This window comes from Cyphellophora europaea, assembly GCF_000365145.1.
Source record: "Cyphellophora europaea CBS 101466 unplaced genomic scaffold supercont1.4, whole genome shotgun sequence".
Taxonomy (NCBI): Eukaryota; Fungi; Ascomycota; class Eurotiomycetes; order Chaetothyriales; family Cyphellophoraceae; genus Cyphellophora; species Cyphellophora europaea.
In genome coordinates this window covers 2457682-2481131 of record NW_008481810.1, presented here as the reverse complement: position 1 = coordinate 2481131, position 23450 = coordinate 2457682, and the positions used below count along the sequence as shown (strand labels likewise).

At 53.7% G+C, this 23450-nt stretch overlaps 9 protein-coding genes across 9 annotated transcripts; 4 read left to right on the top strand and 5 right to left on the bottom strand.

The window, feature by feature from the left end:
• Positions 1-274: 274 nt before the first annotated feature.
• HMPREF1541_05185 (uncharacterized protein) lies at positions 275-3222 on the top strand (the record flags this gene model as incomplete). Its single annotated transcript, XM_008719526.1, has 2 exons — positions 275-491; positions 539-3222. 2 exons carry the CDS (start codon positions 275-277, stop codon positions 3220-3222), a joined length of 2901 nt encoding a protein of 966 aa, XP_008717748.1.
• Positions 3223-4128: 906 nt separating this feature from the next.
• HMPREF1541_05184 (uncharacterized protein) lies at positions 4129-6084 on the top strand (the record flags this gene model as incomplete). Its single annotated transcript, XM_008719525.1, has 2 exons — positions 4129-5144; positions 5199-6084. 2 exons carry the CDS (start codon positions 4129-4131, stop codon positions 6082-6084), a joined length of 1902 nt encoding a protein of 633 aa, XP_008717747.1.
• Positions 6085-7124: 1040 nt separating this feature from the next.
• HMPREF1541_05183 (uncharacterized protein) lies at positions 7125-7586 on the bottom strand (the record flags this gene model as incomplete). The annotated part of the gene is made up of 1 exon (XM_008719524.1): positions 7125-7586. One exon carries the CDS (start codon positions 7584-7586, stop codon positions 7125-7127), a length of 462 nt encoding a protein of 153 aa, XP_008717746.1.
• A 631-nt stretch (positions 7587-8217) lies between these two features.
• On the bottom strand, positions 8218-10028 carry HMPREF1541_05182 (uncharacterized protein; the record flags this gene model as incomplete). The annotated part of the gene is made up of 4 exons (XM_008719523.1): positions 8218-9265; positions 9320-9375; positions 9426-9734; positions 9783-10028. 4 exons carry the CDS (start codon positions 10026-10028, stop codon positions 8218-8220), a joined length of 1659 nt encoding a protein of 552 aa, XP_008717745.1.
• A 1538-nt stretch (positions 10029-11566) lies between these two features.
• HMPREF1541_05181 (uncharacterized protein) lies at positions 11567-12303 on the bottom strand (the record flags this gene model as incomplete). The annotated part of the gene is made up of 3 exons (XM_008719522.1): positions 11567-11851; positions 11935-12006; positions 12082-12303. 3 exons carry the CDS (start codon positions 12301-12303, stop codon positions 11567-11569), a joined length of 579 nt encoding a protein of 192 aa, XP_008717744.1.
• A 902-nt stretch (positions 12304-13205) lies between these two features.
• HMPREF1541_05180 (uncharacterized protein) lies at positions 13206-14189 on the bottom strand (the record flags this gene model as incomplete). Its single annotated transcript, XM_008719521.1, has 1 exon — positions 13206-14189. The coding sequence occupies one exon, from the start codon at positions 14187-14189 to the stop codon at positions 13206-13208; it is 984 nt and encodes a 327-aa protein (XP_008717743.1).
• Positions 14190-16128: 1939 nt separating this feature from the next.
• On the top strand, positions 16129-17586 carry HMPREF1541_05179 (uncharacterized protein; the record flags this gene model as incomplete). Its single annotated transcript, XM_008719520.1, has 1 exon — positions 16129-17586. The coding sequence occupies one exon, from the start codon at positions 16129-16131 to the stop codon at positions 17584-17586; it is 1458 nt and encodes a 485-aa protein (XP_008717742.1).
• A 2226-nt stretch (positions 17587-19812) lies between these two features.
• On the top strand, positions 19813-21081 carry HMPREF1541_05178 (uncharacterized protein; the record flags this gene model as incomplete). The annotated part of the gene is made up of 1 exon (XM_008719519.1): positions 19813-21081. One exon carries the CDS (start codon positions 19813-19815, stop codon positions 21079-21081), a length of 1269 nt encoding a protein of 422 aa, XP_008717741.1.
• A 372-nt stretch (positions 21082-21453) lies between these two features.
• Positions 21454-23215, bottom strand: HMPREF1541_05177 (uncharacterized protein; the record flags this gene model as incomplete). Its single annotated transcript, XM_008719518.1, has 4 exons — positions 21454-21583; positions 21661-22267; positions 22336-22900; positions 22961-23215. The coding sequence occupies 4 exons, from the start codon at positions 23213-23215 to the stop codon at positions 21454-21456; spliced, it is 1557 nt and encodes a 518-aa protein (XP_008717740.1).
• Positions 23216-23450: the final 235 nt, after the last annotated feature.

Below are 23450 nucleotides of genomic sequence, written 5' to 3'. Positions count from 1 at the left end.
AGCGCCTTCTGGATCACATCTAGAGAAGTATGATCTCCCAGATTGCTAGCACCCTGACAGCTTTGGTTCAGGCAGTGAATGTGTGGGGCTCACCGGGGCTGCAATTCGCCGACGCCGAACTCCACCGGCATCATTGGGATCGCGCCTGCGCCGGCGGCGTGGACAGCACCTACAGCCTCCATCTCAGCAGACCGATCGTTACAACCCTCTCGAACACAAGACCTCGACGATACCGGCGCTCGCATGGTACAAAAGTAAGATTTGCCGGCGCAACATGGCGCTAGACCTGGAGCCCGGCTACGTCGCCGCCGGCATGGCCCAGGGAGGAGGTGACACCGAGCTGCCCTTGTTCAACGTCGAGCATGTCAGGCTACAGTTCAACATCGCGTCTGACTTCGTCGCGGGCCAGGTCGCCAATGATGTCCTCATCCTTGCTCTTGCGACCGGTCGGATCCTGCGCATTGATCTGGAGAGTCCGCAAGACATTGATGGTGAGCCTAGCTGCTCGCGGTCTTCGCACCTATGCTAACTACCGCAGATGTCGATCTGCCCAAAAAGACCAGTGAAGTCGGTCTTATACGACGCATGTTCCTCGACCCTTCAGCTTCGCACCTCATCATCACTACCACTTTGGGCGAGAACTTCTACCTCCACAGCCAGTCCAAGCAGCCAAAGGCGCTGTCTCGTTTAAAAGGCATTTCGATTGAGACAGTCGCATGGAATCCTTCACAGCCTACAGCTTCGACCCGGGAGATCCTCATCGGTGCTACCGATGGCAATGTCTACGAAGCATATATTGAGCCGGCCACCGAGTTTTACAGGCGGGAAGAGCGATACTGCACACAGATTTGGAAAATCCCAGACGGCGCTGTCACTGGGGTCTGGACCGATAACATCCCCGGAAAGCCGGATTTGAGGCGTGTCGTGGTATCCTCTCATGCCGCAATATATCACTGGATAGGCAAAATGGGCGGGAAAGGTAAAGAGGGTTCGGCATCAATATATGCAGATCTTTTTCAGAAGGAGAGCCCATCGACACAGACAGCGACCAACGTCTCGGCAACGGCACCGTCCTCCCTGGCAGTGTCCCCCGAGGTGGCAGGCACGGGAAGCACAGAAGAAACAGACCGTAGCTTCGGTTGGCTAACATCTCAAGGTGTTCTTACCGGCAAACTCCTCACATCGCCCGTCAGCCCGAGTTTGGGCAGCCAGATATTTAGCAAGGCGAAGCTACATCCACGATCGGTCTTTCCAGAGACCGTGTCAGCTCGTGGAGGACGCAAGCTGATTCAAGATCCCATCCAATCCATGATCCTCAGTCAATGGCACGTTCTTGCTCTCGCCGAAGGCCGCGTCGTGGCCGTCAACAGGCTAGACGGCAAAGTGGTGTATGACCAAGCTGTTCTTGACCCTGGTCAAACGGCGCTTGGCCTAGCTGCGGACCAGAAAAAGAACAGCTACTGGTTGTTCACCGCACAAGAGATCTACGAGATTAGAGCCGAAGGGGAGGACCGAGACGTATGGCGTGTCATGCTGCAGAATCAAGACTACGATGCTGCCTTACAATACGCAAAGGGCGCTGCTCAGAAGGACTCGGTCGCCACGGCGTCTGGCGACTACCTCTCCAGCAAAGGCCAGTATCTGGAGGCTGCCAGTATCTGGGGCAAGAGCAGCAAAGCATTCGAAGAAGTATGCCTCCAACTCATCGACAACGGTCAAGACGATGCTCTCCGAAAGTATCTGTTGACCAAGCTTTCATCGTACAAGAAGGCATCCTATATGCAGAGAGTCATGATTGCGAGCTGGCTTGTCCAGATCTACATGGCCAAGCTCAACAATCTCGACGACCACGTTGCCACGAAGGGAGAGCTAGCAGAAGACACCAGTACTTCAGGCGCCGAAGAGGAGCTCAAGAGGATTCGCACCGAATTCCAAGAGTTTGTCTCCAAGTACAAGTCGGACCTCGATTCCAAGACCATTTACGAAGTCATTGCCAGCCACGACCGAGAAGAGGAACTGTTGTATTTTGCAAACACCATCACCGACTACGACTATGTGCTTTCATACTGGATCCAGAGAGAGCGCTGGAACGAAGCACTGTCGGTGTTGAACAAGCAGAGCAACCCCGACACCTACTACCGCTACAGCAATGTCCTCATGACCCACGTTCCATCAGGATTCATCGAGATCCTGATGCGCCGCAACAACATCGAGCCACCGAAGATCTTACCGGCTTTGCTCAGCTACAACGAGAATGCTTCCGACGTGCCACTAAATCAGAATCAAGCAGTGCGGTATCTCAACTTTGTGGTCAACGCCGTGCCAGACAGTCCGGCGGCTGTGCATAACACGCTAATCTCAATCATGGCTTCCCACTCTTCGGCCTCCGAGACAGCCTTGCTCAACTACCTAGAGACACAGCCTTCGCCTCCACTCTATGATGCCGATTTTGCGCTGAGACTGTGCATTCAGCACAATCGTGTCCAGTCATGCGTGCACATCTACAGCGCCATGGGCCAGTATCAGCAAGCGGTCGAGCTAGCACTGGATCATGATGATGTCGAGCTTGCAGCAATTGTGGCCGACCGATTGGAGAATGATGACAAGTTGCGGAAGAAGCTCTGGCTGCTGATTGCGGAGAAGAAGATCAAGGAAACATCGTCCATCAAGGAGGCAATTGAGTTCCTCAAACGTTGTGAGCTGCTCAAGATTGAAGATCTCATACCATTCTTCCCGGATTTTGTTGTCATTGACGACTTCAAGGACGAAATCTGCAACGCTCTCGAAGAGTATTCGCAACATATCGATAGCCTGAAACAAGACATGGACGTCTCGCAGCATACGGCCGAGCAGATCAAAGCCGAGATCGCGGCGCTGGACAGCCGGTATGCTATCGTGGAGCCAGGCGAGAGATGCTGGATCTGCACACTGCCAGTCCTCAGTCGACAGTTCTTTGTGTTTCCATGTCAACACGCGTTTCATAGCGACTGTTTGGGTAAGCGCGTGCTTGAAAGTTCGGGCATCAGCAAGAAGAAACGGATCAAAAGCCTGCAGGCGGATGTTAGCCAGGGTCTGAGCGTGGGACCTCAACGACTGAAGATGGTCCAGGAGCTTGATGGACTCGTAGCGGAGCAGTGCGTCTTGTGCGGGGACCTGGGCATCAAGCAGATTGATGAACCCTTTATTCGCGACACTGACAATGTCAACGAATGGGCCATCTGAGGATGCGTCGCCTGTCGAAGACTTGTGGAAGCCGCTTGAGTCCGACTAAACGAGTCGGCGCTTGGACGCCTGATCGAGCGGGATACGTGCGAAACTTTCGTATATTTCGCGAATTCCAAAGCTTGGCACATCAATTACGTCGCCAACATATGCAAGTTGAAGACACGGTTGCGCGTGAGTCACACCGACGGCCGTGAGCGTCCAGCTGTTGGGACTCGAGCTCGACACGAAGACTTTGCCAAATCGCCCAAAGTGACAACAAGGTGACTGGCGGCAATGCTGGCCAAGATTAGGGACTCATCGCCCCCATCAGGTGCCGACGGGGTCCTTATAAAGCACTAGAGGAAGTAACTTCTGGAAGCGGGCGCAGGCGACGGGGATAGCGAGCCAGCGTGAAGGCTTTGTCATGGTGCAGCGAAGAAACTGAGGATGAGTAATAAACACCATGACATCATCCCGCGACTGGTCTTGGCGTTCTTACGCGCGACAACCTTCATCCTCTCACCATTGTTACTTGTGTTTTCAGCCCATCCTTTGCGGGTTTGGCTAGCCCCCGGACCCTTGAGTTCATGAAAAGCACGCAATGGGTTGGTAATTGTCCTTTGTCTCTCCGCCGACACGGGCCAGACGGAACTCCATCTCGGACGCTGCCTACTACCCTTGCCTGTAGCCCGGCGTTTAGCATGCTGTACACGCTGATTATTCAGAACCCCAACCAATGACTGACCTTACCCTGTGTTTTGCATCTGCCCGAAGCCGCAAAAGCTAAACGAAGGTCATGCAAGATATAATGCCACTCCCCGTAGACTCGAGTGCCGTTGCGACTTCCAACCTGAACTCAACCTCCTCTACTAACTGCCTGCCTGGCTCCTGACCACTGCTCTAGCAGTGCCAGCCACCAAAGGAATGGACTCCATCATCCGAGACTCGTCGCTTGGTCAGATCATCCGCTTTGCGACCAGAAATCGCATCCTCAAGTATCCCGAGGAAGTTGACGGCTTCCAATGTCCCAGCGGCTACAAGGAAGAAACGACCAAGCCACTTGACACTTTCTCTTCCGCATCTACACATGCAGTCCCGTCGCCTGGCGAAGAAAAGGACATCGAGAGCGACCCTCGCTTCGAGAGGCGAGGTTCCACGCGCGACAATGCCCTCGCCCAAACCGCTACCGCGCCCGATCGGGAGTCCCTATCTTCCAGCAGCGATGATGGCGTCGAGCGGGATCTCTCCAAGATCATGTCGCGGCCACAGATGTCCCACGTCTCCACGAGAGCCGATCTCGAACAGGCATATACCCGCGCAACACAGCAGGAAAGCATCAAGCAGCAGCCTTCAAGACCAATCGCGCCTACTCGAACCAGCGATGGCACCATCCTCGTTGACTGGTACACGACCGACGACCCGGCTAATCCCCAGAACTGGACGCATCGAAAGAAGGCTCTAGTTGTCGTACAGATCTACTTCTACACTCTGGCTGTCTACATTGGCTCAGCTATCATCACGCCCTCGCAACCATACATCGAGCACAGATTTGGCGTCAGCGCTGAGGTAGCTTCCCTCGGCCTCTCCATGTATGTTCTCGGCTACGGCATTGGCCCGCTACTGTTCTCGCCTCTGTCCGAGATCCCCAGTATTGGCCGCAACCCGCCCTACATCGCTACCTTCGGCGTCTTCCTAGCCATCAGCATCGGCGTCGCCTGTGTCGACAACTTTCCCGCCCTCATCGTGCTGCGTTTCCTGCAGGGCTTTTTCGGATCTCCTTGTTTGGCCACCGGCGGCGCCAGCATTGGTGACATCTACAGCTTGCTGCGCCTGCCCTACTATCTCACAGGCTGGGCGGCATTCGCCACTGCCGGTCCGGCTCTGGGGCCCATGATCTCTGGGTTTTCCGTACCTGCCACAAACTGGCACTGGTCGCTCTGGTAAGCATCATCCCAGCCCTTTTTCTCCATGCCCAGACTAACATATCAAACCAGGGAGATCGTCTGGCTCGCCGCCCCCGTCTACATCATCCTCTTCACCCTCCTCCCCGAGACCTCCGCGGACGCTATTCTCCTCCAACGCGCCCGCCGCCTCCGCAAACTCACCGGCAACGCCGCCCTCCGCTCGCAATCGGAAATCACGCAATCCCAACTCAGCGTCTCCGAGGTCGTCGTCTCCAATCTCTGGCGTCCCCTCCAGATCAACGCCCTCGACCCGGCCGTGCTCTTCACCTCGATCTACATCGCGCTCATGTACGGCATCTTCTACTCCTTCTTCGAAGTCTTCCCCTTTGTGTACGCGACGGGCCTGCCGCGCGCCAACACGCCCACGCACGGCTACGGCCTCAACGCGGGCGAGATCGGCCTCATTTTCCTCTCCATCAGCGTCGGCGTCGCCATCTCCATCCCCACCTACATGCTCTACCTGAAATATGTCTTCGAGCCCGAGATCCGCGCCCACGGCCTCGGCGCCCCCGAGAAACGCCTCGTGCCGGGCCTGTACGTCTGCTTCCTCGTTCCTGTGGGCCTCTTCATTTTTGGCTGGACGGGCTTCAACTCACCTCAAATCCACTGGATCGTGCCCACGCTCGGCATCACGATTTTCACCATCGGCATCTTCATCATTTTTCAGGTTGTCTTCATCTACATCCCCCTCACCTACCCGCAGTACGCGGCCAGTCTGTTCGCCGGCAACGATTTCGCCCGCAGCTCCATCGCCGCCGGCGCCATCCATTTCAGCAGGCCCATGTTCCTGAACTTGGGCGTGGGACCGGGGGTGAGTTTGCTGGCCGGCCTGACCTTTGGTGGCTGTATTGGCATTTGGGCCCTGTGGTATTTTGGTGCCGCGTTGAGGGCGAGGTCGAGGTTTGCTGCGAAATGAAGAGATGGGTGGATGCCGGTGAGATGCCGGATTGATGACGGGCGAGAACCAAAACGAATCCCCTTTTTGCGCGTCTGGAAATAGAGAAACCGCAGGCCATGCGAGGCTGGCGGGCTTGATTGATTAATTTTTAATACCATAGATCAGATTACGGATGCGGTGGCGCGAGGGGGATGCGATACCCAAAAGTCGGATTCCCTTCTTTCAATAAACGATATACAACAGTCAATTGCACGCACGACTTTGCCGTAAACGACCGGTATATTTTTGTTCGTCTTAAAGACCTTCCTTCGTCTTTATCTTGTGGAAAATATCGAAAGATGTGAAGTATATGTCGAGAACGAAGGGAGAGAGAGACAAGCGTGGGGCGTCTCACGAGTAAAGGCTTCTTCCTCTCCGTCTAACTGCCTTGCCTGTATGGGTCTGGGATTCACGGGCATTCTTTCATTCTTTCACTCTCAGCCCCTTTGCTCAACTACAAGTTACTCTACACCAGTGGTCACAGACCGGTCGTTCACTTCTCTCTCGCCCTTCTTCCTCGGCCCCATCTCTCTCACAAACACACACACACACATCTCGGCAAAAACGCAAGAAAAAGCAGATCCAGTCTCAAGCCACGTTGGGCACCCCATTTCAGTCCTTGGAAAGCCATGCCGTGCCGCGCCGTAGTGGGGAATACATTGTATGGAATTATAAGATTGCCGTCCGGGAGTATCAGTCTGTTTGTTGCTGCCCCGCGTGTTTTGCGGTACTGGGTGGATGCAGCAAGTGCCGTTCGTGGTGGTGGGAAACCGGTAGTGATAGTAGTAATGGTGGTAGTGGTCTAATAGTGGGGTTGGGTATTATCGACAAGAAGGAAATCCGTTAAAGAGTGATCGTGAAGCGCCAGAGCACCTTGAACTCCATGTGACAGAAGTGAGAGATGGGCGCAATCTGGGCTGTGTTTGTTTGAGTCTGGCCGCCTGTCCCTGACAATCGGTTTTGAGGGCCAGTTCCATGTGTGCATGCGTTTGCTAGCAGGAACTAGCCCGCTTCTGCAGCTATGACGAGCAGTCATCGTCGAAGCTACGAGACGAAGCCGCTGAGGTTTGCGAGTCTGCTTGGGAGTCTGTCTGCGAGAGCGACATGGGTGAGATGGGTTCGGCAGGACGAACGGCGCCACTGCTGTTGTTCTTCTCGTTTTGCGCCCGCGCCTTTGCAAACAGCTCACGCCCACTCAGGCCTTGTTTAGTCTTTGCGCCGGCAAAGCGACGGCCCTTGAGGTCAGACAGCTTCTTTGATGTGGGTGACTGCATAGCGTCCGAGGGCGATATGTAGTTGGTGGTGTGGTTGTTGTGGATGGGAAAGGAGGCGGTGGCGGGCATTTTGAGGACGTTGTTGCTCTCGTCGAGAGGCTCGTATATCTTGGACTTGACTTGATCGTGGGACGAGGTCTTGGAAGGGGAGGTGGTGTTGGGTGAAAGTTCGGCGAGAGCCTTGTGGGCGTTCTTGGTAGGCGACATTGCGGTTGTCGTGCTTATGTATTATGGTTTGAGGAGGTTTGTTTGCTCGGTAGATGTTGTGGAGGCCAGAAACGGTCGTTACCTGGTAGCGAAAGGCTTGCAATCCAAGAGCCCCTGATCGCGGATCTGCGCGCGGCGGAACGTAGCGTTGGATGAGCGAGGATGTCCGGGTGCTGTTGCCTGTTGCTCCTCGTGTGAGATGCAGGTGAGTCAAAACAATGAAGCAAGCGAGATCAGTCGAGTCTTGAGCAACCAGTCGAAGGATTTAAAGCATTCTCGAACAAGGATACCAGGGTTTATCGATTGGCTTGCGGCATTGCCGTGCAGTGAGCGGAGCGGCGCCGTTGACCGGGTCATCACTGTCGTCACATGCAGAGTGTTTATTTGTCTCCCGATTGGGTCTGGTGTGCCTTGGCTTTGTCCCCATAGCAACATCATTTCTGCAGGCAGCAGAAAGACTTCGCCGCCGACATGCAATGTGATCAGCAGCGATGCTAGTCCCCCATGGCGGCATCGCTATCATGATGGGGACGGCTGAGCTTCCTCTGCTATCCAGACTCCCCGCATGCATTCCGCGACGATACCTCACCAAAATATCTCTGAGTGGGTACCCCGTTCTTTACTGTCCATATCAATGGGCATACATGTTCTTCAGAGCATCCGTCTGATTATGGTCAAACGCGTCGACTTCAGTGGTCTTGAACTTCCGAGCAGCCACCTTGTCGGCAAAGAGGATGTCCAACTCCTCGAAAGTCCGCCCTTTGGTTTCCGGTAGGCGGAAGAAGCACCAGATGAAAACGACGGTTGCGCAACCTCCCCAAACGAAGCCTGTGTAGCCTCGTAAGTTCCAGGCGGATGGGTTCATGAAGTATGGCTGGAGCACGTTGGCAATCACTTGAGAGATGTAGTAAGTGTTGCGGGCCAGGACGATGGTCTTTTGGCGAAGTCTGGTCGAGCCAACCTCTGCAGGTATTGCCCATCCCAGCTGTCCTACCGAGAGCTGGAAGAACAGTTTCCAGATCACCGTCATGACGGCTTGCGCAAGGCCCACGCTTCGGCGATCAACCCAGGTGTTGAGAATGCCGATGATGAACAATGTGGTAGCCATGCATCCAACACCTCCCATGTAGATGGTTCGCCGGCCTAGGTTCGGCATAAGGAAGAGCCATGAGCATGTTGCCGCAATCAGCGCAACCGAAGTCCCGACGATATTCAGGTTGTATGTCGTCTGAGCAGGAAGGCCTACTTGCTCCCAGAAGTACGTCGCAGAATATGCAAATTGACTGCCGCAGATAACTTGACCTGCGAAGCAGATGCAGGCGATCTCTGTCCGGCGTAATTCGAAGGACTGGAAGCAATCCTTGTACGACGTTCCGACGGAGAGCTCTTGTTCCAGGTTATTGGTGTAAATGATGGTTGACAAAGTCTGCTTAGGATCGATCGGAGCCTCCGGCTGTTGAAGGCGACGCAAAACGGTCTCGGCTTCTGTGTGGCGACCCTGCCTCACTAGGTGCCATGGTGACTCTGGCGCGAAGAAGAGAACAGGAATCAGAAGCGCAGGCCAGGCCCATTGAATAGCAAAGGGAATGCGGAACGCCCACTCATCCTGTCGCTCCAGGCATGCTCGCAGCACGCCCGCCGCGATCAACTGTCCGATGATAAAGCACATATTGGTCCAACTGTCGAACCATTAGCAATAAAGCGGTCGATATCAGAACAGGTGAGGTACTTACGAAGTAAAGTACACACGGAGTACCATAGGGAGCATTTCACTGGCATACGCTGGAGCCTGCGGAGAAGTCAGAGTGTTGCCCAAGGAACTGTCGTCTCTCTACCTACGGATGTGGCGAAAACTCCCCAAGGAAGACCGCACAAGATCTGACCAGCCAGCAGGGTTTCGATGTTCGGGGCGAAGAACGTGAGAAAAATGGTGCCGGACAAGAAGAAAAGCGCCGCGATGATAGTCTTCTTTTGTCCAAAATGATTTACGAGCCACCCGTTGATGATCGCGCCGAAGAAAGCACCAACGCCGGCACCGTTACCGATACCAGCTTGCCAGGCAGGCTCTAGCTGATATCCGGAACGAGTGCTATCAGTGACACCGACCCATCGACCGTACTTCTTCTGGAACTCGGGAAACGCATAGAACTGCTCCTGTCAGCGGTTGAGGTTTGAATGCGGTCAGACAACCCTCACGTTTCCTATCAGGATGGTGTCATAGCCTTCCATCACTACGGTCATACTGATAACGAGACACCAGATTATGGCCCATCGATAGTACTTGATGGCGTCCTTGATCTTCAGCTGATGATCAAATTCGGAGCGGTCTGCTGCAGCTTGCACGATCGTCTTGCTGTTGACCTGGTTTTGGTCATCACCCCCGCCGGCGATGTCGGCAACGTGAAGCGATTGAGGACCCTCATTCTTTTCGAGGTCTGCCATTGTCGAATTATACAGGCTGGCGTTCTATGTGACTGTCGAATCCGCCAGCAAGAGTTGGAGCAGGCACGGCGCTGTCGTTGGAGTGCACGGCCCTCTAATACTCGTGCCCACCGTTTAAGGCATCTCGGAACAATATTCGGCAGACCGAGGCTGCTAGAGGTTGGCGAGATCAACCACGCGACAGTGTCTGTGTTGGGCACTTGGTCCGGAGACACTCCAACTGCTCCGGGCGTGGCTAGCTGCCATCCCGCTTCTTGGCCTAGGCACTGCCATGGCGCTTGCGGGGAAAGGGACAAGGGATCGGCTACTTAATGCCTCTGACCTTATGACTGATCCAGCTCTTCGTTTATTTGCTTCGAAATCTGATCTTATTCATACTAAATTCCATGAATCGACGAGCCCAGGTGAGCGACGTTCCGAATCAGTGCAGCCTCGTTCTGCCATTGCGGTGTTCAGGTCCAGATACCGATCGGACATCAATGTGGGGACCTCGACTCCACTGCTGTCGGTGGCCCCATAAAAAAGGTTCGCGCTTCTGCAAGGTGCACTGTGTACCGGCGGATGGGACCCTGAGGTTTGCAAGACGACCCAGGAAGTCAAGATCAGCGTCCTCGAAGGCTTCTGTGCGACGTGAGCCTTACTGCGTGACTCGGCATGACCACTCTTGGCCTTGGTACCTGAGCAGAACGCTCAAAGTTTTCGAGACCCTGGCGTCTTTTGCCCATGCTGCATTACGGCGTCCTTGCTTTACATCAACCGCCAGTCAACACCCGTCAACGGCACTTCCGATACGGTTCCCCAGAATGGGTATCCCCCGCCGTCTGATCACCCCACTTTACTCCAAATTGGGGGCTGTTTGGCTGGCTCCACTGCCTGCTTCACAACGGACCTACAGTACTGTTCCAATAATCCTTCATCAAAGCCGCCGATGAGCAGCTAACACCAAATGGTCCGCGCGTAAGCAGCAGACTTGTCTCTTTCTCACTTTAGAATTCGGCATCAGTCTGGGAGTAGACTGGCTCATCACTGTCTGCACCGTTCCACTGGGAACACATCAACGCGTCTTGTTCCAGGTCTGTTCTCATGTGCTGTACCACCAGTTTCTAGTGATCTGTCTACAGCTCACTCTTGATGTGAGCGCGCAGTTCTGAACCGGACAATACCTAAGATTGTTCTGGTAACCAAGGTGGATCCGCTGCGAGGTTTTTCCAGGCAGTGAAAGTCTTGGCGGAGGTGGACGAAACCTTACTCCCACTTCGGGTTGGGTTAACGCTCAACTACCTACAAGCGGCACTAAAAATTGTAAAGTTAGCATTGAATGCTACATACCATTGCACATTTTGTGTCAGCCGTTGGAAGCTCTCAAACCGAAACCTTCCAGAATAGATGAAAACGAGGTTGTGTTCGGCGTCCTAGGGCCGCTCAGATTCAACACGGTCACATTTTGATTACTGATGCCCCGCAGGATCTGGTATCAGATCAGCACAGACCTGGCACTACGTATGAAAACGCCTACCAGAGCTCTCCACGAGCAGTCTTTACCCTCTGAAAGCTATTCCTCTCTTCGCCTCCCCACCCTCCGCATCAGGACCTGCATCCGCATACGTGCCCGTAGTAGGGTACTCGATCGTGAAGCCGGTGTTCTCTGCCCACGCCAGACTATTGAACTCGACGTTGTGGCTCACCACCTTGTTGTTATCGTCGACTTGCTGGTAGGAGATGCCGCGCACGCGAAGGCCCGCGCCCATGGGGCCACCGATGCCGTTGAACTCCCAGAAGAAGATGAGCGAGTTGCAGTCGTGCACGAGGGCGAGTTGTGTGATCTGCGTTGTGGGGAGGCTGTTAGCATATGAACTCCGGAGGGGTATAGGAGATCAGGAAGAAAAGGTGTGAGCAGCACGCATACCTCTGGGATTCCGGGCGCGGAGAGCGTGCCTTCGATGTATGCAGTGGCGTTTTCGTAGACTGGGGTCCCGAGCTAGAAACCTTACGTTAGCATACTTTTTAACCCCCAAAATCCCTCCGGAGAAGAGAGAGAGGGCCATCTGCTTACTGGAGCGCCCCTTAAGTAGTTGATCGAGTCTCCGTATTGGGTGATGTTAGGCGCGAAGAGCTCGTATGCAATGGCGCGTGCTTCTTCCGGATCTTCATGCTGGAGGAAGATGATGGATTTGTTGACGATATCTTGCGCGTCATCGTCGGAAAGGCATGACCACGCGGAGACGAAGGAGGATGTGCAGAACGCGAGAGCTGCAAGTGTTGTAAAGAGCTTCATCGTGTCAACCTTAGCGAAATGGTGTTTGTGGTGAGTATGTAGAGGTTCTTAGAAAAGATGCACAGATGAGTCAAAGATGCAGATTTCGAGCGGAATGCTTCTACAAAGCTGCTTTTGTACCGGATCGCCCCTGTCAACTGATTTCGTTGACAGCGTCCTGTCTTTTTGACAAACCATCTCCGTGTCTAGTTGTAGCTAAGCAAATGGGAATTCAGTCGCCGCCTTGGCTTGAGGTGACAGGTGCTTGCCGGCATCATAGACCTGTCTAGCAAAGTCCGGAGCTGAGACATGACACCGCATTGTCCACAGGGATCTGTCGCAGCTCACTGTTATCTGTGCCTGTTCCGCTGCCGTGGCCGAGGGCAGGTCACTCTTTCCTCTATTACCAAGCAAAAGACAAGGCGTTGCCAAGTATATGTCCATCCAGGTCCGCCGCGGGGATGGAAGCTCATCGCGTCATCGACTATGCACCCTTTGAATGCCAAGACCTCCAGAACCTATATTCAGCAGATATACCTGGTACATCATCACTACCAAGATGTATTCTCCGACTTGGCCAGTCCGTAGATCAGACCTGCGGCTTGAATTGTGTATGGGAAGTGTTGTTCCTGGGTCGGGTGTGGGGAAGGAACTCCACTCACCTGCGCAGATGCCCTGGATCGTCAGGGCCAAGATGCAGGGTTCTTTGTTTACTATGATGTCGTTCTTCCGCAGGCTAACGCGTTTACTGAGTCCTGTATGCTCTGCCTTCGAAGCTCAAGGAGAGCTTCCAAACGACAGCTACTCTTCGAATCGGATATAGAGAAGAATGGTTGCGAGAAGTTGTTTCGTAAATACAGTTGCTAGTAATGCCGCAGACACTCGTATGTATGAACAACGGTAGGCGGTAGAGTAGCTAGACCCTAAGCTATCCATCTTTTCTCCTTCTTGCCATCGCAGAGGCCGATGGTGAACACTTGGCCACTCACTGGCTGTGGTCCACCTGCGCCACCGGTTGTAACGTAAAGCGTGCAGCCATCTTTCGATAGTGCCGTGGATGTTGGACTGACAATGGTCTCATCGTCTCCCCCACCAGCGATCAGAATTGGCACTCCATCGTATGGGACTTCGTAGACCGCATTTGGCTGGGTGGCAATGTAAGCTGTACCTTTTTTGACCGAGAAGTCGTCGAAATTGGTGCCGTTTGGTGCGTTTGCAATGACTAATGGTGCTCCCCCTGCATTGCCTTTCTCGTCGATGTAAATGACACCGTAGGTACCCTGAGCAGAGTTTGTCCACAAGAGAGACCCCTTTCGTGGCGCTCTTACTCCATTGACGCCGAGGGAAAAATCCGCAGTTGGCGCAAACTCAGGGACTGAAATGGCAGTCGAGTATTCCCCTGTCTTGATGTTGACTCGCCACACTGCACCGAGGCCTGAATCCGCGATCAGCACAGTATCTGGGGAGCCAGGTAGGGCGGTGACGCCATTCAAGGTATTGGCTTCGGGGATCTCGGTGACCAGGCTCGCACTTGCGGTGTCTCCAGTCAGGTCGATGGTCCAGACGGAAAACGTCCCAGGCACGCCAGCAACGCCGCCAGGTACCTGTGGGCCAAAGCTGAAGTTGCCCGCCGAGACAGTGTAGACACCATGCCCAGTCTCGGCAATGCCAACCATAGATTGAGGTCCGACGAGGCGAATGAGCTCTTCAGGGACCGGGTTGGCAGGGTCGAGCTGCACAAGAGCCGCTCCAGTAGGCAGCGTCAACAACAACTGCCCGTTGTCACGAACAGCAATGTTCTCGATATTGACATACTGAGTGTTTGGGAACTGATACAGAAGTGTCAGTGGATAGGTCGCAGAAACAACTGCGCTGAGCGCCACAAGGCAAATGGATGTGAGTAGCATGATGAGGGATGAAATTGAGACGGATATGGCTTCACGTACCGTCCAGCGTAAGAGGGATATCCCGATAGCTATAAAGCTCGACCCCGAGCTACGTGATTTCAAAGGCCCACGGCTGTTTTCCAGCCACCTATTGATTCAAACACTTACATTGCCAGGATTACCACCCTTGGCTTCTGAAAACAGCCCGCTCCTGTACACTCGCCGGATGCATTCACAGGAGCAGCGGACCTTGGCGCGGACAATGCTGCTTGGCGACATGAGTGGTGAAGTCATTACTTCTGTGCCAACGATAGCGGCTTGCGTTCAGTGTGAGAGCTTGCGCAATCTGTCTCAAACATAGCAATTGGGCCTGTAAATACTACTTGGACCACACTAGTGATACTTGTGCTCAATTTGTTTCCTGTCCGGTCCTCGGGCCTAGGTCCTGAATAATGTCACCTGTTACCTGCCAAGCGTTGATGCAACTTGTTGGCGCTCTGCATGAGACACATTCGTCAGATACACCATTGCTCATGGTCAATTGACCATCAGCCATCTTCTCTGCAGCGTATTGATTCGAAATATCCTCGTTGCTCAGCGACAGCGATATGCCGGTCGCGTTGAGTCAAACCCCCGCAGTCCCACGGGCTGCACCTGATCAGAGGCACGTGGGTGGCATCAACTGGGCATGATCGATCGACCGTCGTAGCAGACTGGAAGGTCACACCGGCATTCATGAAGCGCTGCAGGCTTGCTCGTTCATGCTCATTAAAGTCTCGGAGCACCGCTTAAACTCCCGGAACACAGCTTTGGAGAGAGTCTCGGCACCACACAATTGTTAATTAGACAACTCTCTGATGATTTGGACTTCCAGCGCGATAGAACGTTGTCTTCTGTGCCTCTGTTCAATGCGCTTGAAGCATGAGACCCTATCACTACACTCGTGGGATTAAAATCGCTGAGAAGCCCCAAAATCAACAGAAAGAGAAAGAGAAACGTGAATTTTGCTCTACGCGAGTGAGAGAGAATGAGCTAGCGTATGTGTCGTGGACGCAAGCTCAACATATCGACGCCACCACAGCGGACGATACTATGCTGGAAGAGTTCGCATGTGCCGCCGAAAAGACGATGTGGACCGTGAGTTCTTTGCGGCCCAATCGTGACCAAACCCGTTTCGGCTTGGCTGCCTTTTCGAGATAGGTTACTACTCGTAGTGCACAGACCAGATGTAAGACCGGTGCTGAGTCTGGGCCAAAGACTGAGTGAAACTCCTCGTTTAAAGACCAGTGCTCTACAAGATTGACGGGAAGGCTGCTCGCGATCACACCTGAGACAGACTTCTGAGTGTAACTCCTCGTGAGCTTGTGGGGCTTGTCTGTCAATTTTGTCGACGCTGGTGGTGAGGGAAATGCTGAATCGGCCTCGATCCCGTTGTGGCCTTGTTGCCTTGAAACGCTACTACTAGATCGTTCATAGCTGACAGGCCTCAACGCTAAACGACTTTTGTGTGGCGCTGTGAACGAGGTGTGGAGCAGTAGACTGCAAACGCCTCTTGTTTCACCCATCCTCTGATCGAAATGACTGGCCTGCAGCCGTGGGCCTAACCTAGTAGGCTAGCGTCAGCAACAACCCTGCTTACCCGTTTGTCAACATGCATTAGCACCTAAAGTAGAACGCCTGACGCCCAGCAGTCGTGTCCAACCAACTTATAATACCTTATTTGACACATACAACCGCCCCGAGCCACATATTTTCTACACCTGTATTGAATATCACAACGTTGGGCGCTAAGCATAGGGAGAACAGAAAGCAAGACCAGTAGAGTCTACACGTCCACTCAATCCGTGCAAGTCGATCTAATAGGTCCATTCGGGTTTGACCAGGCCAAGACACTACCATACGACCTCTGCCTGTACTGGTTCAAGTACACCTACTAATAGTGTCTTTTGCAGCACACGAGATGGATGAGACCATAGCTACTGATTACCTTGTCGTCGGGGCTGGGGCCATGGGCATGGCTTTCGTTGACACTCTTCTCACCGAAAGCAACAAAACAGTCGCTATTGTCGACCGCTACGCTCGTCCGGGCGGCCACTGGACGACTGCCTATCCCTTTGTCCGTCTACATCAACCAGCCGCTTCATATGGCGTGAACTCCAGACATCTCGAACATGATATCATCGAGGAATCCGGCTGGAACAAGGGACTCATGGACGTTTCATCGGGCGATGAGGTGCGTGCTTACTTTGGTCGGGTGATGAAGGAAACGTTCTTGACGTCAGGACGTGTGCAATACTTCCCTAAGTGCAACTACTCTGGAGAGGGCAAGTTTCGATCTATGCTGACTGGCAAGACATACGGTGTTGCCAAAGACACGTGCATTGTGGATGCGACTTATAGCCGAGTTGATGTTCCATCAATGAGACCTCCTCCTTACGACATTGCTCACGGGGTTGATATTGTAACACCTAACGATCTCGCCGGAATTTCCCATGGATACCAAAGTTATACTGTCGTTGGAGGCGGGAAGACGAGCATGGACGCTTGTCTATGGCTTCTTGATAATGGCATCAGTCCAACTCAAATAACATGGATCAGACCGCGTGATTCGTATCTCATCGATCGGGCAAGTTTTCAGCCCGGGAGTCAATTTGCCTCAAGATCAACAGCCACCGTCCAAGGCAACGTTGCGTCAGTCATGGCTGCCTCGTCCCTGGAAGACATCGCGAAAATCCAAACAACCAAGCAGCTCCTACTCCAACTGGACGAAAACGTTACACCTACCATGTTCCATTGCGCGACAGTCACACGTAGTGAGCTTGAAGCATTGAAGAAAATCGAATCTGTCGTCCGCCAAGGCCATGTCATCAGTATCACGCGGGAAGAGGTGATACTAGAGCACGGCAGCTACAAACCTGTCGCTGACACACTCTATATCGACTGCTCGGCTGGCAGCATTCCTAAAGTCCCAGCAGTGCCTATATTCCGCAGCCGCAATATCACGCTCCAGCCAGTCCGCTACTGCCAGCAGACGTTCAGCGCAGCACTAATTGCTCACGTCGAGGCGACCTACGAGGATGAAAAGGTCAGAAACGAGCTCTGTGGGCCGATTCCAATGCCCAACGAACCAATCGACTTGCCACTCGTCATGCTCCAAACCTATTTGAATACACTCGCCTGGCTGAAACACCCCAAGACGGCTGCGTGGCTGGGAGGTTGTCGCCTGGACCTGTTGAAGAACACTATGCCAGAAGATCCCAAGCAGAGAATCGCCCATAGCGAACAGATGACAATGGTCCTTGAGGCAGCAAGCAAGAAAATTCAGCAGCTTATCGACGGATCGTCTGAGCCTGTTGCAGCGAAGATGTATAAGCAGCTTGAACTTTTTTCTCTCAAGCCTGCACAGGCGAGCCTATAGGACATGATAAGTGAGACTCCCGGAAGTTCTGACGGAATAAGATGTTGCAATGGTGGAAAGGGTAGTGGACTTGACGAAAGCCGAAGCTGGTCCAATCGCTTGAGCAGAGGTGTATTCTGGATGTCGAACGAGATCTGTAGACTACCAAGATGTTGTGGCGCGTCTTGCAGTCAGTACATTATCCGCAATCTCGATCAGTGGCTAATCGCAGATGCCAGTTTCCAATTATCAGACTTCAAAGCAGCACCGATCTTCTCTGTCAGAGCTCCCAGGAAGCGTTTAGTTCTTCCGGGTTTCGTTGTCTTTTTCGGATCAACCATACTGCCATGAGCTGCATTCGCACTGATTTGCCTTGTTTTCTGAGCAGCAAACTCCTGTCTCAATGCAGGATGGACGTTCTTCAAGTCAATGGCTGACCGCTCATCCATTTTCCACCCCTCGGCCACCAGAAAGGTGCTTGGTCGAACCTCCGGGAAGCAGTATACCCGCCATCCTCTTGCTCTATGCACTTTCATCTCCTCATACTGCTGCTGGGCTCGAGGATGCCGGCCCTCTGGATCAAGCATCATCATCGCCTGCTCGTCTGTGAGGAGGTCATGTTGCTGGCGTGAGATTAATGGTCTGGAAAAGTAGGCCATGTCGCCGATGCACCGTCGGACCAGATCGAGATTTGAGGCCACTATTATGATATCTTCACCGGCGTAAGGATGTGGGCGTAGAATCGGTCGCTTACACCAGGGGCAGTCGGCTGCCAGAGCGACATGAGCTTTCGCATACCTAGTCTTTTGGAAGATGAGATAGGTGAAACAGGCCATGCAAAGCGTTGTTCCACAGCAATCGTGCGTCGCACTGGCTTGGCCTGGCTGGATGTTATTGTGACAAATTGGACATAGGGGACTTCGTGCGCCGGGACCCACAGTTTCGAGGTAGAGTAATTGCTTGACCGCGCTTGGAAGAGGAGCGATATCCGCTGTCATCATGATGGTGTACAATAGTAGTCGAATTGTGCGTAGTAGACCGAACATCTTGCTTCGATAGAGCTTCAAACGAAAAGTGATCATGACACAGAAGATCTTTTAAGGCGACACGTGATAGACACAACTTTCGAATGTCGCTGATTGCCATAAGACGTTGATGAAGGCGGGGCCAGACAGTTCGGTCCGACTGCCATCCAACAAGTCGAGGCTCAGGTCTCGACATATCGAGAACCTTGGGGGAGCATGTAGACTGGTGTCCCGTTGGCCGCGCGTGACTGAGGGGTGTCACTATACGGCACCGCTACTGCTTGGCCGAAAGTGAGATAAATACAAATCAGTCATTGACATCTCAAGGCACAACTGGCGCCTTTGAGACGGTGATGAGGTGCTACTTGCTCGAACGAAGGGCGCAGCGAGCTCAGCCGGAGGGAGAGACACTGCACTGTGAGCCACAAACCCAGGCTGCTACCATGGAATTCATCACTGATTTTGTAAGAGTCGCATTCGCAACGCTGTCACAGCTTTTTGAGAAGCTGTCCGGATGAAAATATGTAGATTATCAGAGTACTTGAACAAAACGATAGAGTCCGCCTGGACAGGACAAAATAACGGAGACACAGTTAGATTCAGCTCAACGCCATCAACGCAGCTTTCGACTAACATGAGAATGATCAAATGAATGATATCTTCAGGATGACGGCTTGTCACCTCATTGTGTTTGCGTCAGAAGAAGCGCGTCTGGGCACGCACGGCGCGGGTGTTGGCGCCAAGGCCATGGTTCTTCTTTCTCGCATTGATCCGCCGCGCATCATCACTTGTCATCACGAGCCAAGTCCTTTCGACAGACCGTCGCTTCCGGGATCTGGCTCTGTTGCTCTAGAGTGATCTTATCAAAGACTCAAATCCCCTATGATGACCCGCACGCGGTTCATTGACATCTTAGCAGGCAGACATGCCTTCGGGTTTCTCGGACCCGAAGCTGTCCGAGACCTAACACCAAAAGCTGCAACTGCCCGTATCCGTACTCTGCTCCCACCCAGGCTACCGCAAGCCACCTCGAGGCCAACGACCACGATGAGGATATATATATGCTCGTGTTCCTTCGCGATACTCACCTTGATCCTCCCTTCATATTGCCCGCGCTGTGATCATCTCACACTCCCATTCTCATTCTAGCGATCGTCCAGCATCTGTCAACCCCAGGCTCAGCTTCCCGTAAGTGTGTCGCAGCACAGGTACTTCAGGCACAATGTCGCAAATGAGAGTCCTTATTGTGGGGGCTAGCATCGCTGGTCCAACTTGTGCGTACTGGTTTGCCAAGGCTGGAGCAATTGTTACGGTCATCGAGCGCTTCCCTAGGATGCGCACCGGTGGACAGAACATCGACATTCGCACAGCTGGCGTCTCGGTGATGCGCAAGATGCCGGGCATGGAGGCCGCCGTGCGAGCCAAGATAGTGCCGATTGACGGTATCAGCTTCGTGCGGAGCGATGGCCGGCCATACGGGGTTATTACGGCAACCGGCAACCCTGACCAACAGTCACTTGTCTCAGAGTACGAGATCTACAGGGGAGACTTGGCCCAGATTCTACACGACTTGACAAAGGCAAATCCGAGCATAAAGTACATCTTCGACGAACAGGTCGCGTCACTGCGTCAGAGTGAAAAGGAAGACGCGCCTGTCCAAGTTAAATTCGCCAATGGCACACCTACGTCCGAATACGACCTCGTTGTAGCCTGTGATGGAGCAACATCTAGAACACGAGCCATCGGCCTCGATTGCGGCGTCAGAGACCACATGATCCCAATCAATTCCTGGGCAGTATTCGGCACCATTAAAGAAGACATTGTGAAAGGGAGCAAGGTCGGGCAAGCCTACAGCGCCGTCCCGGGCAAATTCGTCGCAGCTGGAGTCGATCCTTCCGGTGGCAACCGAGTCACGTTCATGAGCATCCACCCTCGCAATGATCCCGACAACGCCATGCCACCGTTTCGCGAGGCCATGAAGCAAGGAGACGAGGCACTCAAGCAGTTCGTGGCTCAGCGCTTCCGCGGTTCCGGCTGGAAGACGGATGAGCTGCTCAAGGCCATGATGACGGCAGAAGACTTCTACGCCAACGAGATCGCGCAAGTCAAGCTGCCGAGCCTGCACCGGGGCCGCTTCGTCCTGGTCGGTGATGCAGGCTACGCTGCCGGCCCGACCGGCGGCGGCACGACCCTCGCTTTGGCAGGTGCCTATCTGTTAGCCGGCGAAGTGTGCAAGCACAAAGGAAACCTCGTTGCTGGCCTCAACGGCTACGAAGAGCAGATGAAGCCGCTGATCGCCGAGCTGCAGAAAATTCCGACACTGATACCTGGGGTTCTCGCACCACAGACGGCGTGGGGTCTGTGGCTGCGTAACAACATCTTTGCTTTTATTGTTTGGACCAGAGTGTTCGAGGTTGCGCAGAAGTATTTTGGCGGCGCGTTCGCGAGCGCCGAAACTTTTCCACTGCCCGAGTATGACTGGGAGAGTTGAGGATTGTGGATTATGGTCGCGGAATTTTGTTGTGCGGCATGTCGACCACAGTGTGTAGAACAGTTTTTTCAACTCAGCGGCTGTCCAGGCTGCGATTGCGATTCGGCCAGCGTGTCGAGATGAGCGTTGGCCAGACCTACGATCAGCAACATCACAAACGATCCTCTGCCAAGTCAATGCTGCACGGTGGTAGAAGACAGGTAATTGTACCCAAAGACTATAGAGAATACCAATCTAGACCTGCATGACGGTTGATTTGTGGTACCCATGATGCACCACGACTGCCCGCCAAGAGGGTCAGGCAGTGAAATTCTTGGCACCACACCTCACTAGGCACGCCCTGTGCATACCCTAACGCTTTTCCCCCTCGATCTACCTCCCAATATACTTCAGCTCCAGGTACCGCAGCGGAATGAACGTAACCAGTGTGACGACAAACGTGAACTCGTTGGCCACGTCGCCTCCCGAGCTTCCGATGAGCTTGCTTAGTGGGCCGACGTACCTGTAATAGATGAAGCGTCAGCAAAGAAATCTCCTCGCGGACAAAGAGAATTCTCCTGCAGTACATAGCGTACTTACCACGTCTGTGACATGCCGCAGATCCACGCAACGATTCCCAGTGAAAACGCCACGCCGGCCGCCAACCCCAAGGGCAATCGAGCAGGGTCGTTCCAGCCCTCGAGGTCATAATTCTCGAACTTTCCCTTTCGAAAGAGCCAATGCTCCGCAAAGACGATGACAAAGTACTGCGTGCACCAGTATCCGAGCAGACTCAGGAAATTCTGCAGGTAGGCATTGAGCTGCTCGCGGCCACCGAGAGCCAGGCCCAGGATGGCGGCGAAGCATGCCAGCGTCCAGATGAAGCGAGGCACGCGCGAGAAGGGACGGGCGAACTGTTGGCACGAGATGGCGGAGCTGTAGATGCTGATGATGTTGACGTTGATGCCGGAGAGCACGAGCAGAGTCAAGATAAATTTGGCGAAGCCGCGCGGATGTAGCATTGTTTGGATCAGGTAGCCGAGACCGTCGTCTTTGTAGGCGGACAGCCAGGTGGGCTTGTTGTTTAGGGCTGAGGAGGCTACGCAGCCGGCGAGCATGCCGATTGAGGTGGGTATGGCGATGCCGAAGGTGGTCATGAGGAAGACTTTGATACGCGAGACGTCGGCCGGGTAGTGGACGTAGTAGTCTGTACGATGTCAATATGAAGCGCAGGGGCAAGAAGGAACAGGGAGGTTTGGGGCAGAATCGGCATACCAGAGGCCATTGTGCACCAGGAGGCCGAGCTACCGTAAATGATGGCAATAAGGCTGAGTACGCCGCCGGTGAGATCGGCACCTTTGAGGGACGCCGGGGTTGAGTTGTCAGCGAACCTCCCAGTCTCTCCGAAGAAAATCAGGAAGATGACGAAGAAGATGAACCACGCATAGCGTTCATAGACGAGGATGGCTCTCAAGCCGACAAACGAGATCAGCATGGCAACGACAGCCAGGATGATGATTCCCACAACGAGGGAAAGGTGGCCATCGGAGACGGCCGTTAGGGCCAAGCCGCCAGTAATGCAACTGACAGACGCCCAGCCGATCTGCACAATTGTGTTGAGGGCTGCGATTACCTTGTTCGGCCACCAGCCAAAGCTATAGCGCGATACCGAGATCTGTCGCAGTCCAGTCGCCGCACCAAATGTGGCAGCGAAGCCGGTCAGCGCGGCGCCTAGAATCGAGGAGAAGATGACGATGAGGATCGACTGCTTGAGAGACAGGCCGAACTCCCATCCAAGAAAACCAGTCGCGAAACACGATGTATTCATTGTTCCTGATGCCTTTGTCACAAGTCAATAAACCTCCAACGTTCTCGATACAAGTTTGCCTAGGAGGCTTACCCAAAGCAGGGCCATGCTGAGCTGTTCGTGCCACGGGACCGGACGCTTGTCTTCAGGCAGCTTGCGACTGATGGCCTCAGCTTCAACACCGAACTTGGCATCCATTGAGGCTTCGAAGCGGCGGAGCTTCGAGAGTATGCCGTTGTCTTGTGTGACCTCCGCATTGTTGTATAGTTCGATGCTGGGGGTATGTTGGACGGATTTCTCGCCCAGGTTGGGCACCTTGCCACTGGCTCTCTCTTCGTCGGATGACATGGTGACAGCTATGGTGTATCAGCGACTGAACAGAGAAGCACTTGCTCAAGTTGAGGAGGCACGTGCGACAGCGGAGAGGGTTAATAATAAAAAACCGGCGTGCGTCGGACTGAGCAATAAGCGGAACGTGGCAAGGTGGTATCCGAAGCGCAGCTGAGGGTCCATCTTTCGTTGATCTGCTCCCAGTAACGACTAGTCTCTCTATCGCTTGCGCGGCACGCGACGTTCGAGAAGT